At 35.9% G+C, this 15,154-nt stretch overlaps 1 protein-coding gene across 2 annotated transcripts in view; it reads left to right on the forward strand.

The window, feature by feature from the left end:
* Positions 1–15,154, forward strand: part of LOC110375028 (calcium uniporter protein, mitochondrial) — a 159,375-nt gene that overhangs the window by 126,310 nt on the left and 17,911 nt on the right. For both annotated transcript variants that reach the window (XM_021332994.3, XM_021332995.3), the window contains 2 exons: positions 10,616–10,737; positions 12,828–12,983. In XM_021332994.3, coding sequence (XP_021188669.2) covers positions 10,616–10,737; positions 12,828–12,983 — 278 coding nt within the window. The remainder of the gene's footprint in view (positions 1–10,615; positions 10,738–12,827; positions 12,984–15,154) is intronic.

The raw sequence follows: 15,154 nt of genomic DNA on the forward strand, positions 1-15,154 counted from the left end.
CCCCGCATTCTGAGAATCGGGAAATTCTTAGGCTGTGCTTACATTGGTAAGTAAGTGTCCAACTAGGTCTCACCACGTTCTGAAAATAATTGAATCTGAATTACGACTATTCAGTAGGTCATAAATGAAAATATTTTTGAACTTTTTCATTTAATATTTTACAGTTTTAACTGGTTTTATACAGTCGGATTTTGAAATGATAAAAATAATTTTACAATCATAATTATATTTCCAACACCAATCCAGTCTAATCTGGGTATTGGGTTGAGGAGGTCAGACAGGCAGTCGCTCCATGTAAAACACTGATACTCAGATGCATACTGTTAGACTGGAAGCCGACCCCGACATAGTTGGGAAAAGGCTCGGGAGATGAGTTATATTTCCAACAATTTACTGTATCATGTGGACGCGGCCTTATCTGAGTGCGGGTTGATATCCGTTCCGAGGTTTAATATAAGCCTGTTGTTACTGTCCCGGCGTCGCTTGCGATCCGTATTTAGTTTCCTACTTGCATTTTATAGTGGGTATGGAAATATAAACATTTTGTGTTATTATTTAAAAGAGTTTCTGAGTCAGTTTTTATACGCTTAGATTTATAGAGGTAAGTTTAATTTTATTTTGCTGTGCCCTACAGGGTCCACAATTGTACCTAGCTTTAAGCCATATTCGTAACACCTACTCTATACATTGTGGAATGCAAATAAATAATATGAATTTGTCAAATGCTAATAGTAGCACAGAATTTAGGTTGATTGTGACAGGTACATCTCTATTTTGAGGTGGAAATCTGGAGAAATGAGGGTGTGAAATGGTCTCCTCTTATAAGCCGAATCCTTTTCATAGATTCCGTTTTCGAAGAAAAAAATATCCACACACATATTGAAAGTATATGATAAGACATGACTGTTTTAGTTTTCTTTTATATTGTTTCAATTAATTTTATTGTGTTCTACAATTAGCGCGAGTTAATAGCATAGATTGTTGATCAGACTTCTTGCTCTGCTGATTTTAATTAAGATTTTATGTTAATACTTAGAATGCTAATTCGTGCAAGCATCATTAAACATTGCTTCTGAAAGTAATCAAATTCTGAAGATATTGGATCCCCTTCGGATATCCTAAATGCCTGTATTAGGTAAACGGTAGTACTCAATCATCTGATAATACTGTTGCATTTAATACGTAGCCTAGCCGTTTCATTGAGTGACCCGTTACCTCTTAGTAAAACAGGTTGTCATTCTTTCTGGCATTTATGGGTCCCTTTTTTCGTTTATTTTTCACTATAGTAGATAATTTTCTGTATCGGCACGCTTTTAAAAATACTCGGCACTAAAAGCGTAAATGTTGTTCCTAGTTTTTTCTCGCTTTGCCTTTTTCGACGCATTTCGTGAAACAAAACGCTTTAACGAATGGTTTGTTCCTTTATACGCAGAGCCAGTAAGTCGATACAGACAAATAATAACAAATGGCGGTAATTTGTTTCTCCACACGCCGAAATGAGGGCATTAAGAGAATTCGAACATACCAAAAAGCTATAGAAGACATATTTGATATCATTATTTTGGCAGCAGAAGAAATTGCCGATATAAAGACTTAACTAAGAAGAAATACAATCAAAAAGTTTTAATTTATAACTCTACGTGATCGAGATTAAATCGAAACTGAGAATTATAATTGTGTTAAGAAAATTGGTTGAAATTGGTGTGTATAAAATACACAAAAAATAAACGCGCTTTCTTTCTGAGATCTTTTACCAATTGGTTATAGTTATAATGATTTATCTATTATTCTTATAAAGATAAACTTCTTGTTTGCTTGGAAGATAATATGCTGGTCCGAGAAACGAGGTGAGACAGTCCATATAATAGCAACATTTTATTAGGATGCGTGAAACAGTTCCCATGGGAGACGGGGAGATTGCAATGGGCCGAATTTTAATTTATGTTTTATGATGATTTACATCATAATATTGTGTATTTTTCAGACTAAGATACGTGTGGTGGAATAAGGCATATTCTTCGTTTGTTTAGACTGTCGGCTTAGGACTGTTTGGTAATAAGATATAAGGTCGTCGTACAAATACTTTCTACCCTTATTTACTGACGTCTTTTTTTAATGGTAGGTATACAGTGGCATATAATGTATGAAGTTGCGACTTTTCAAACATTTTGTTACTTTATGAAGTGTCGACAAGAATAGTAATATATTCTATGTGACCGGCACCGACATTATTCCATCGGCATCGGCATTAATTTTGAATTTGAATGAAATAAGGTCTAGAATAGATAAAATGTGGTAAAAATATAAGTATATATAAATAAAAGAAAAACTTTTACATCAGATAAACAAAGCAATATTGGTCACGAAAATCAATATTAATCTTTGCGTGGATTTAATTCATTCAAACAATAGAGCATGGCTAACAAAGGATTATGACGTCGAATATATCGGTATTTTGTCACCGTCAAAATAAATGAAAATGCAAAATAGCTTTGCTGATCGGATCATTGGTTAGTGCTGGGATCTTTTTATCCATAATTCCTCTAATCTATTGATACGCTGATTACATGTTTCATTGAATTGACATTGATACCATAATTTTACATCGTAAATACGAGCTGTAATTATAAAACTATTCAGCTATTAATTTTCTGTATGTAAAACAAATATGGCTGTCAAGCAAACAGCGATAAATTCACATCGCATGCAAAATGTTCACATCTTTTTTTGTTGTTGTGAAAAATGTACAATCTCCATCAGAACTTTATTAGATAAATTAAAAGTAAGGTAATAAAAAGAGTAGTGTGTACCGTCGCATGCAAAAGTGATATCTATAAATCAAACATTGGAGAGAAACGCTGGACAACGTGATGATAATTAGGAAAGTGACAGGGCAATTACAACGTCTGCCCACTGCGCGGGCGTCGCTTTATGCTGCGTACGCGCATACTAAATATGGCGGCGCAAGTTATACGAGGTAGCGGGAAGGGCGGATAAACGATTAAACATGGGTTACGCTTTTTACTAAGCCGTTACGTAGATTCTGGGCCCTACAAATTCCTTAGACACTTAAAAATTTTCAGGTCTTCATGGGGGTGTCAAACGTATTTTCTCAGCTTCTTTTTTGGTGTAGATATGTAAACAAAGGCGAATGAAGCAGAATGTCTAGTTGTTCTAGTTGTTTTAGATACGTTCTTCAGATGGTTATGCACACTTCATATATTTCCCTATACCAATTAATTACCCGTAGTAGTATTTAAGTAATATATTGGATGGGAAGGCAAATTAAAATCACAATATATCTTTATCGCAAACAATGTGTTGGATAATACGCTAATTAGTAATAATTACGCAATTATATTCACGTGTAACATGCATATTATTGTTGTTTTCATGTTCACACCTATAATTAATTAATTAATTGCTCTTGTATTATTATGGTAAGTCACATGATAGTAAGTCGTTAAAGTGTGTGAATTTCAAAACAAATGAAAAGCAGTTTAGGGGTGGACAAAAATGGCAGTAGATACAGATTGTTAAAATATATAAATAGACATGGTCCATAGCCTGCCGGGGCTAATAGATTGTTCGAAAGAGTTACCGTGGCCCTGAGGTTTAAGAAAGAACATGATGAGGCTTTAGTCAGTAAGGTGAAAAACTGATGCAATAACCATTTGTTAGTTATTATTTTCTTAGAAAATTATTGCAGTACCTCAATAATAAATTGCACGTGTATTTCGGGAGTTCAAAAGGCTTAACTTCCCCAATACAAAGACAAGCATCCTTACGGTGTTCTTATGAAGGATAAATGTGTATCTCCAACAAGTATTAAAGCTGTTGAACAGGTTTAAGGGTCCTCAAATACCGACCACCTGTGGCTAATAAATATTTTATTAAGTTTTTGGCTGCTTGTCACCGGTTAATGGCTTCCTTAAGAGTATTTATGGGGCTTTATCACCATAGTGCTTTTGAGGATACAAGGTAAATTGCTTGCCATGTATACGAGTATGTATTGTCCATCATGATCCGTATTTCGGAGGTTAAGAACATTAAATTGGAGGGTCCCGGCTGGCATTTGGACATCTTCCGCACCCTTAATAGGGGTAGTCAGAAGCCAGGACACCTGACAAACATTTTCACCAAAGGGAAGAAGAAAAGGTATTACCGAGTTTCAGTGAACATTCTAGGAAGCTTTCAAGCTAAGCATGTAGACTTGAAACTTTGCAACAACACAAGGAGTGGATACGCTCTTAATTTAATGCAAGCATTCCCACTATATTTGAATACTCTTACATTAACATGTTCTTAACTTCTCTCAAACTCCAAAGTTACCGAATGAGTGACTTCAGAATTTAATTTTCCTTGCTAATTATGCGCTTAAGGAAATGTTCCTCTCATTTAGTTGGAATCACGGAGGACAAAATAACTAGCGGAGATGCCATAACAAAAAATCGCCTAAGAAAGCAGCGCGCCTAAATGTGGGAGAACCGCCCTTACAGGCCTTCTTTAGAACCCGTTCATTTTTGGTAATAACAAAAGTTGTACACAGATGTCTCAAAGAACCCGAACGCCTTGGTACTTGAATTGGAACTGATCGTTTTGGTAATGCCACTTTATGTTCTTGACCTAGATAAAGGCGCTGACCTACCTACATTCTGGCATCTCCCTCATCATTCCTTACTCCGTGGTTGGAATAATAACCCAGAAACTCTATAAGCGATTCAATTAGTTATCCCCGCTGTCGCTCTTGACTTTGCCCACAAATAATTATCGTACGTCTCTTTCTAACGATTAATCTGCTTGAAAGTTTAACAAAGTATTTTGTACAGTTGCGTGCGGAATCGTTCAAATTAATTCGCCGTTACTTTTGACGGACCGTCTCATAATTAAATTGGTTTTTATTACACTTAGTTCGCTGTTCCTGCTTTTGTTTATAATTGTTTAAATTAATTGAATTTGCTTCCTACTTCCTTTTGTAAATATCGATATTTCCTTTTGTGATGTAAATTATCGTTCCGTCAATATTTTTGTTAATTTTTAAGCTTAATTTCTTGTTGCACAGTTTGACACTAATCTGAATGTTAAAACGTCATAAATATTAAGGTCTTGAGTCACGCAACAGTTGGTTCCGTGGCTTGGAATAGAAATCCCCATTGTGCGGAGTAACCCCAAATAATTAATTGCGACTCCTGTAGCTTATCCACTTAGAAGCCTCGGACATAACAACGCTCACCTATATTTATTAAACCGATATAAATACAAACCTACTTATTTTAATGTACCTATTTTTTCAAGTACTTTTTGACATTTCCTTTTTCCTTCGAAAAAAAATCTTATGTATAAAAATGAATGACTGTTCTTTAATCTCACTAAAACTCGAGAATGGCTGGACCGATTTGGTTTAAAATGCTTGTAGTGGGTAGTAGTTGTATGGAAAGGCTTAAACGATAGGAAGTTTGTTGGGTTAGCTAGAATGTAATAATAAAAACAACCGGGTTCGTTATTACGAACCCGGTTGTTTTTATTATTACGGGTGGTGTATTCACCACCTCTATTTTTTGCACACCTATACATTAATGAATTCTAACATCATTTAACACTTTCGCGCACAAGTGTACGCGGTAAGTGGAGCGTGAGGACAATCAGGTTGTGTCCGTCCGCGTATAATGAAACTATTTACTTTAGACCACTGTGCACCATAGCGATGGTGGTATTAAGCAATTTTTCAAATGTGTACGCGCATGCTTTCTTTCATTATCATTGATTAAATAGGTGATCTAATGTGGAGTACAAATGAGTGAAGGTACAATCCGTCGCAGAGTTTCATAGTAGGCTTACAATGTGCATAAATACTTAGGTCAATAAGGACGCGTAATAACAATTGAACGTCATTTAGGTATTTTCTGATCCGCAGTGTGGAAGGTCCCTTAGGGACCTCGCAAATGGCAGACTAAACTGTTGGCTGATGCTCAGATGGATGGTCAGCCAACAGTTTATTTAAAAGCTGTCAGTATCCCCACACAATCTTATGTGCAATAGCATGCTAATAAAAGACGATTCAGGAGCAGGTGAAACGGATTGATACAAAAATCTGTGAAAGAAACTAAAAGATCTGTTGGAGTAAAAAAACTGGAAAAAAAAATCTTCAATGAAGTACCGAAAATTACAATCAATGGTTCGGAAATTCCTTTTCATAGATTCCTCTTTACGCTTTTCACACGAATGTTTCACGGTAAACCTGCTGAAGTCTTGTCGAACAAAAGTTCTTTAACTCGCTCAAGTGTAAATGAGACTCGGTTCGTTCCATTTTAATCCGTTTATACCTTGTGTGCTCTTGTACTTAACTGTTTCTGAATTAAGACCGTGTTATTTGATTATGTTACCTGTGTTGTCGGCCTTGGTAACTACATATTTCTGCTTTTCTTTGAAATGATTTATTTGTTTGATGACATGCTGTCATTACGCAATACCTAATGCAATAGCAGTAACTTAAAAGTATAGGGGATATAAATAGGTACCCAATGTAATAGCAGTGACTTAAAAATAAATTAATTTAAATATAATTTAAAAATCATGATACAAGTAGTTAAATAAATAAGTGATGTACATAACTAGTATATAAACATTGTTAACTAAGAGAAAACATTACAAAATTATAGTTCTATAAAGAAAGATAAAAGTAACTTGGTCACAATAGGATTGTTTCCAATTTTCGAAAATCTATTTAAATAGGTTCTAAATAATGTAAAGATCACCCCTCCTACAATTTTGCGTCTTAAATCTCTTTATTTTTTATGTATTCGATGTTTTTCTATTTTTCTTAAAACATTGTCCAGAAAACGCTCGATCACGTGACTGTGACGTCAGAGTATACTATGTGTTCCTTTACACTTTGCACATCTAAATAGAAGATACTAATTAGAAAGAACTCATTGATTTTTAAATTTTAATAATGTATTCTTATAATATAGATACAAAAACAAATATTTTGAACATTTAAATTATTTTTAAACAGTTTAAACAGTAAGAGTTGTGTACGCGGTAAAATAAAACTGTGCAAAGGAACGTAAAGTTTGTGTTTGTTATTGAGGTTATATTTGTGTCATTTTGGTTACTAGCAAAGAATTGAGCGACAATAAAACTATCAGCTTACGTAAATCCTTTCTCCATCTGAGGGCACGGCAGTGCCCCAGCCAAGACTCGAGCAAAGCGGGCACGGCCGTACCATCTTTTCTCGAAGCGTTTCGCGGCTATTTCAGCCCCCTGTATCTTCCATGTGAACAAAGCTAGGAGTTTAGGTTTTCGATGACCAAGAGTAAGTATTAGAACAAGCTCAGTCCCAAAATTACAAGAAATTTGAATAAATAGTTTACGAGTTATGAGCGATCAAAGTTACACCATTTTGTTACTGACTCACTCACTGACCGATCATCAAAAGTCTAAGGTACTTCTAGCAAACTTAGAACCTTCAAATTTGGCACCAAGATAGGTTATTAGCTACATATAAAGGGAAAATTATAAAAACCTTAAAACTTAATAAAAAAATAGGAAACAAATTTATATTTGCGGTTTTTCAAGAACATTGTGTATGAATTTTGACTGCATTGATAACTTTGTTATTTATTTATGTACAAAATGTTACTATTTGTTTTATTGTTACGTAGTGTGGTATATTGTTAATATGTATTAAATATACATACATATGAATAAAAAAGCTAGGTTAAAATAAAATGAATAATGATAAAATCTTTCATATTAATGCAGTGCGATAAATACTGCATGCTCGCTCGATAGATGGCGTTGTCCTGGTCTAAATCGCGCTACGGTTTTTAGTTAAAAAAAAAAAAACAATTTCATGTGATAGCGCCATCTACCTCTGAAATAAATCTCTTTTATTCTAAAAGATATTCGATTAAAAAATTTGACAATTTCGAAATTGTTTAATTTATTTAAAAAAAATGTTGTTTACGTGCTAGTTTAGGTCTACATATTTAGTTTGTTATATATTTAGTTAGTTGCATGTAAGTTAATTTTATTTGTTATATACTTAGAGAAGAAGGAGACCTACAAAAAATAAATTAGATGCCACCAAAAACATTAAATGTAAAAAAAGCCAATCCTCTACGCAATTCCTCCACCGTAAAAAGTTTTGAGATCGCATAGAAGCCAAGTCCTGTTCAACTTTATTTGTAATAATAAATCAATATTTTGTGACCATATCAATAGTTTCGTTCACTTTACAATAATATTGACTTGGCCATGAGCACAATAAACTACAAATATAATACAGCATATCTTGGAGAGGTGAAAGTCAATCATGAAGTTTAATATCACAGAATTAAATACTTTCAGTTTTTTCAATTGTTACTAAATGACCGACAGTCAGTATCATCCAAAATCATGAACTGCACATTTACTATGGCGCATGTTTGGTCCATGGTGATCTCAAATTCCAATCAGTCCAATCGTAAAATCATGTCCATATAGAATGTATCAATTCAATGGTATTTACACATTATTTCAGGGAGCGACTATTAACTTGTGCTCATGGCCAAGACAATATTATTGTAATGTGAACAAAACTATTGATATAGTCACAAAATATTGATTTATTATTACAAATAAAGTTGAACAGGACTTGGCTTCTATGCGATCTCAAAACTTTTTACGGTGGAGGAATTGCGTAGAGGATTGGCTTTTTTTACATTTGATGTTTTTGGTGGGATAATTCTTTTCTAACTTTCTTTCGCTCAAATACAAATAAAAACTGAAGAAAACAACACATCAATTCTCAGGTTATACCTGTCATAGACTGTCTTCTTCTTGGCGAGTCGATGGCAACTTAAATTATGGAGGCCCAATATTTCGCTACGCATACGGCATTGTCAGGAGCGTTATAAAGGTCCTCCACTATGCAGGTGTCGGGGCATAGTGGGCAGCATAGAAGGTGCCGCATGGTTTGTGGTATGGCACCACACCCGCAGCTATTGTCGTCAGTGTAGCCCCACTTACATAGGTTTTCCCTGCACCTGCCTACCTGTGCACGTAGCCTGTTAAGAGACTTCCATACAGGCCACGGTTGGTCGTAACCTGGTGGAAGTCGTTCCACGGGTGGAAGGAAGTCAGGCAGAGCAAGTTCTTTCCATTGTTCGATGCGGGTCTTAGGAGCATCTTTAACTGGGGCTACACTGGCGAGGAAACTGTTCCTGCTTTTTAGTCGGCTGCGCGGTGGTCTAGCGCCATGAAGCGGATGACGTTGGTCCGTTTCTTGGCGCATTTTTTCCAGGGCGGCAGCCACGTTCCTACGTACCGCTGGGGGTGCAATTCCGGCGAGTGGATATAGCATTTGAACCGGTGTTGGTTTGAGACAGCCTGTTATTATTCTACACGTCTCATTAAGAGCTACATCCACCCCCTTTGTGTGCGTGGAGCGACCCCAAACCGGGCAAGCATATTCACCGGCAGAAAAACATAATGCTAATCCAGTGGTACGCAGGACATTCGGGGCAGCACCCCATTTGGAGGTGGTTAGACGTCGCAGGAGGTTATTGCGGCTGAACACTTTCTTCTTGACGTTCTCGCAGTTGGTCTTATACGTCAAGGACCTATCTAAGGTAACACCCAGGTACTTTGGGCAGTCAGTGTGCGTGATGCGTACGCCTCTCCAAACGACGTCTAATTTGCGGTTAGCCATACGGTTGCGCAGGTGATAGGCGCAGGACTGTGTCACTGTCAAATACTTGTCATTGTCAATGTAAAGTGACGACATCGGACTCTATTCGCCGTTTTCAAGGGCGTGACGTAATAGACGATAAATTTAAATTTCATAAATTATTTTAAAATTATGTGTTCAGTTATTATGAATATAATATAGCTTATCGTGTTTCTAGTTTTGTGAACTTTCGGTGCATACACCTATTTTTAATTGACTGAATACTAGGAAACAACCCTATTATTCATTTTCTCACAAACCCTTACAATAACGTACCTCAAAAGAGTGCTTCCCAAATATTGTCAATCATTACCAAAACACTTCCAATTTCCTATTGAAGCGGCAAGCCTCGTTCACCTTCATTCCAGCACTTGTAAGTGTTTGAGTGTCACGCACACAAAGACACCAATAAGCCCGAGGGCACAAGGGTGCTTTATGTAAGGTGCTGTAGAACTGAAGATGTTTCAAAAGCCGGGATAGAGGGTATGCTTATGAATGGGGGTAAGCACTTTGGCTTTAACATCAATCAAAGAAGGCACGTTAAATTGGAGGAATAGCGATAAAAAAAATTAAACAATATTTGCTAATCTTATAATTGGCTATTGTTTTCATTTGACCGTAATTCGTAACCAAGCGTGGTAGTTATTTAAGAAAGGCCCCAATAAGTAAGAGTGAAAGACTAAAATAATTTTAAACAATAGTATTTTTACAAGCTCTTAATCCCAAAATAAACGTCAATTTTCACGTAAATTCAAGAAGTTTCACGTTTTTTTTAAAGTTGATTTAAGAAATACAGACGTTTAAGTAGTCAGTGAACTCGGGCCTTAGACTGTTACCTATGTCAGTACCTCCATGGGTATGCAATCCTCACCAATAACGCATCATTTCCTTCTCTTATTTCAGAGGTGACGGTAACGTACCGGCGCGGGTTGCCGGTGATCACGGTCCCGCTGCCGTCCCGGCGCGAGCGATGCCGCTTCACACTCCGTCCCGTCTCGCAAACCGTCGGCGACCTGTTGGAACAGGTGAGTAATCTCCTTTATATGATGTCAGCTCTATTCTAATGTACCTAGAGTAGTGTAAGGAAATAGGGTTAAAGGCGTCCGAAGCAAAAAAGAAGCTACGCTAGCTATGCCCGGTTTAAGCGCGTTTAACCTATCCGAGAGACGCGGATGAAACCACTGGGAATAGCTAATAACTAAATAAAGTATATAACGTCTATGATCTTAGAAAAACTTATTCAGTATTTTACGTCCAGCGTGTTTTGGACTTAGGTATGTATGACGAAATCACTTTTTGTAATTAAGTCATTCAACATAATTTTTGTAATTAGTGTCTGACGAGGATGTTAAGCGGCCTTCCTTATCTTAAAAAAAATATTTCTGAAGACTTTTTAGGTTCAACAGGTGGATCGGCCTTTTAGACATTACTTAATGCTAATTAAAATTTCCACTAAGCAGTGCTGGATTCTTGACTTTTTTACGTAATGATCATACAATCTTTGTCAGATGAAGTAGTCTTTTATAGCGTGATAAAAACAAGAGACACACTTACTTTTCATTCATTTCACGCGAATAATATAACAAATGATGATGAACGATAACAAAGCCAAATTCTTAAGCCAAGGACATTTGTTTTTTATTTCAATACTGAATCCTGCCGACTCCAAAATACGAACTATATCAATAGATACAAGCTTCCTACGAGTGGCCATCAGTCTGATATAATGGGCCCTTAGTGGACTCACGACACAATTGCCCACTTTCCGTTCTACGTCTAGTATTTGCATACATGTCTGTCTGCGAACTGAATTGTATTTCAATTGCGATACAATGGACAAGCACGCACGTGCTCTTTGAATCCATGTTTGTTAAAGCCCTAAGGAGGAGCGAGCGTAAACCCTTATATTGCAAAACTGAAAAGTTTATTTCTGTATTTGAAAGTGCTTATCTCAGGAACTTAGGCCCGATTTGAAAAAATATTGCAGAGCTAAGTATGTGGCTTCTATCCAAGTACAGCAAAAATTCAGCACATTTATTGAGAGGCTATAGCTAATTTTTATATGGGTGTGCGAATTCGTACCTACGGAATGCGCCTGAAACCCCCGTTCTTTAATTAGGTATATTATTACATTTCTACACTTAAATATTTGCCAAGATTTTATGGTTCCTACATTATCCGTGGAACAAAGTAAAAAACGTTTAATATTGCGAACGTTCGTCAATTTGAACATAAAACTGTTTGAAACACATGGTTCGACTGAGCTGGATTGATTGCCAATCAAAGATACGATGGTTCGTTAATACCTCTGCTGCTAATCAATTGGTAGGGGAGAAAATATCGATAATTACTTTTATTACTTAGCTCTAGTTTGTCCATCTACGGTTATGGTGAAAGTTTTGATTGTGGCTAAGATTTATCGACATTGTATGTTACAGATTTTTGAAATTTTAAGTTTGATATCGATTATAGACCATAAAAGGCAGTCACTTAAGTACTTCCCACACTTTAAGACGAAAAATCTAACGTAAAATTACATGCTGAAATGAACCTTTAATTACAAAAACCGTGTTTTATGCCACATTTCCAACCATTCTTTGGGCGAAATTCACCGACACCCATTAACGTCCGCTTTTCTTAAATCAACTGTTTACTTTCAAAATTGAACGTGAAAATTCATAATAGGTAAACAGTTGTTTTAGGAACACTGACGTTTATGTTATTGGTGCCAAGTGGGGCTCAGTTAAGTATGCTTGTTATTAAGACGAAGTTGACGAAAATTATGCTGCTTCTATCTACACATTTATTGATTACTTATTATCTGATCCCGAACTTCGTATCGTTTAAACCTTCTCTGGACTTGTACAAACATTTTAAAACCAAAATAAGCTAAATCGGTCGAGCTATCCTGCTGGAACGATTTAGCTTATTTTTACTTACGAACAGCAATTGATTTTTATATATAAGATGTACTAATGCAGTATTCCTTATATGTAGCTGAAATGTATTTTCTGACCCTCTTAACTTCAACAGGTGAATGAACTATTCAGATTAGATGTTAGACGTCAGTTATTATTAATTTAACTAGAGGTATAATAACTTCTTATCCCCCCAGGTGAAGGCAGAAGACCGCGGCGTGGAGCGCGCAGCAGCACTCGCGGCCGACGAGCGCGTGCGCATAGCAGCCAGCGACACCATTGAAGCGCTGCTCGAGACGGACTTCCGACTCATTATCAACGACACAGAGTATTATGTCAAGACTCCGCCTCAGGTTAGTTCCTATACGAGCAGTTTATTTGTTTATTTTGGTTCACCAATGATTATTTACACTATTAGTGTAAGTTGTTGGTAAGATAACATGTAATATATTATAACTTAATAATGATGTAACAATCAGGTACAGGCAAACTCAGCATGTTTATGAAGTACCCACAATCCACATGACATGTATATTTATATCGGGATAGACATCTTCTAAAATTTGTTAATTAATAGGGACTCGAAGGACAGTTTATTACTATATTTAAAAAAAATGCATTTGTCCGTTGACTGATACAACTAGACATTATGACATTCTAAAATCGTTGAATCATTTTGGATGAAGATTAAAACATGAAAGGCTCTGATCGCTTTTTGTGGACTAAGCAAGTAAAACAAACACACACAATTCAATATATGCAATGAACCGACACAACAGTCCATACCGAAATTAAATCTCACCCAAACGCTTCTCAAACTGCAAACTAAATCAAAACCATTTCCCTCTACATATAACACACATATAGGTCCTCTCACAATATATGTCCCATACACCAATTTAATTGATATTCGGTCAAGCGCGTTTGTGTTTGTCAAGCGGTCTAATTGGCGGCTGGCGGCGAGCCAACCACATACACACACAGCTGTGAAGCTCCTTAGACACCATTATTCAATACTCATTCGATTAGGACCATAGTTCTGATTTACTCGTGCGAGGGTAAAGGATATCCGATGGATTAGCAATGGAGTATGTAGACTAAGATTGTTAATACATAGGTCTGTATGTTAGACCAACTGGGTTGAATTTGTGCTTGGAAGGGGCGGTATGGCAAACGCCTCACGTTTGATAAAACTGTTAATAATTTAAAATTGGCTGAGGCGATTTTAATAAATGAATCTATGAATCACCTATGGCCAACCAGCTTTCAACTAAGAAACATCCCATCTCAATTCGTTTATTCGTCTAAAGGCTACAGAGCCACAAACAGACATATATGGCGGTTAAACTTATAACAGCCCCCCTTTTTGCGTCGAAAGTTCAAAACACAACATAGGATATTTGTACATTAAGAGGCCTGAATGTGCTCGGTACATTCATATTCAACCATCCTGGCGACAAATTTATGCAGGTTTAAACATTCAACCCAGTACCAGGCCAATGACCTAATATTATATCAACAAAAATACTTATATAAATTCTTATAAAAGGCATAATGCCGGAAAATAAGTGCCACTCCAAAAATAACGCCGAGAAAATAAAAGTGCCAAAAGAAAATACTTATACGTGCGTGAATGAAGGACGGAGAAAAAAGTTATTTACCGAATAACAGTCGCCGGTAAATATAGGCCAAAGTAATTTGACGTAGATTTCTATCTTAAAGCAATAGAAGAAAAAATAAAAGTCAGCTTTTTGGGGAACTTCTGACAATAGTAAGTTTTTACAAAGAAATTATATTGATTAATGATTTTGATAAAATATTTGACAATCATTGTTATCGTTAATCATTTTTGTGATTAATTAGTCGATCCGAAGTGGTTGTATTGTTTGTTAGAAAGTTATTTAACTTGGAAATAAGACTTGATGATATTTTGTGGAAATGTTCTTGTGGTTGAACCTTGGGCTTTTATATAACGTTATTAATTGATTAATATTTAAGTTATCTGAATGATGGATCTACTATTTGGTTAAGTGACTGAGCAAGTTTGTATTTAAGATGTTTTTATGTTATTTTTGTTAACCTTTGGGAAAGGAAACCTTAAAAATTACTCTAAAAAGGACATAGTAATCTGAGTGTATTGTAGTGTTGGTAGTTTTCTGCCATTAAAATGAAGCTGAACAATGATAACACGTATGCAGTCTATGTAGGTAGGTACTTATATTTCAGATGTTTCTTTCCCGGATTAAAGCACTGTAATCCTGAAAAAGGGCTTAATAAATCTGACCTAACAAAGCCACAATCCCGCACGCGGCAATAAGCAGCACATAAACATTTATTTTATTTACCCATATAAATCACGGTATCACTTAAAGAATGGTATGTGATTGCGATTATTTAAGATAAATATGTACTAGGTTTTTGCTGTATCTGATAGCAATATACATACATCATTAATGATATTTTTTGATAAGCCTTATTAGTATGTAAGTATACAAAGTTATATGTATAGTATGCATAGTATACA

This window comes from Helicoverpa armigera, chromosome 4, assembly GCF_030705265.1.
Source record: "Helicoverpa armigera isolate CAAS_96S chromosome 4, ASM3070526v1, whole genome shotgun sequence".
Classification (NCBI taxonomy): domain Eukaryota; kingdom Metazoa; phylum Arthropoda; class Insecta; order Lepidoptera; family Noctuidae; genus Helicoverpa; species Helicoverpa armigera.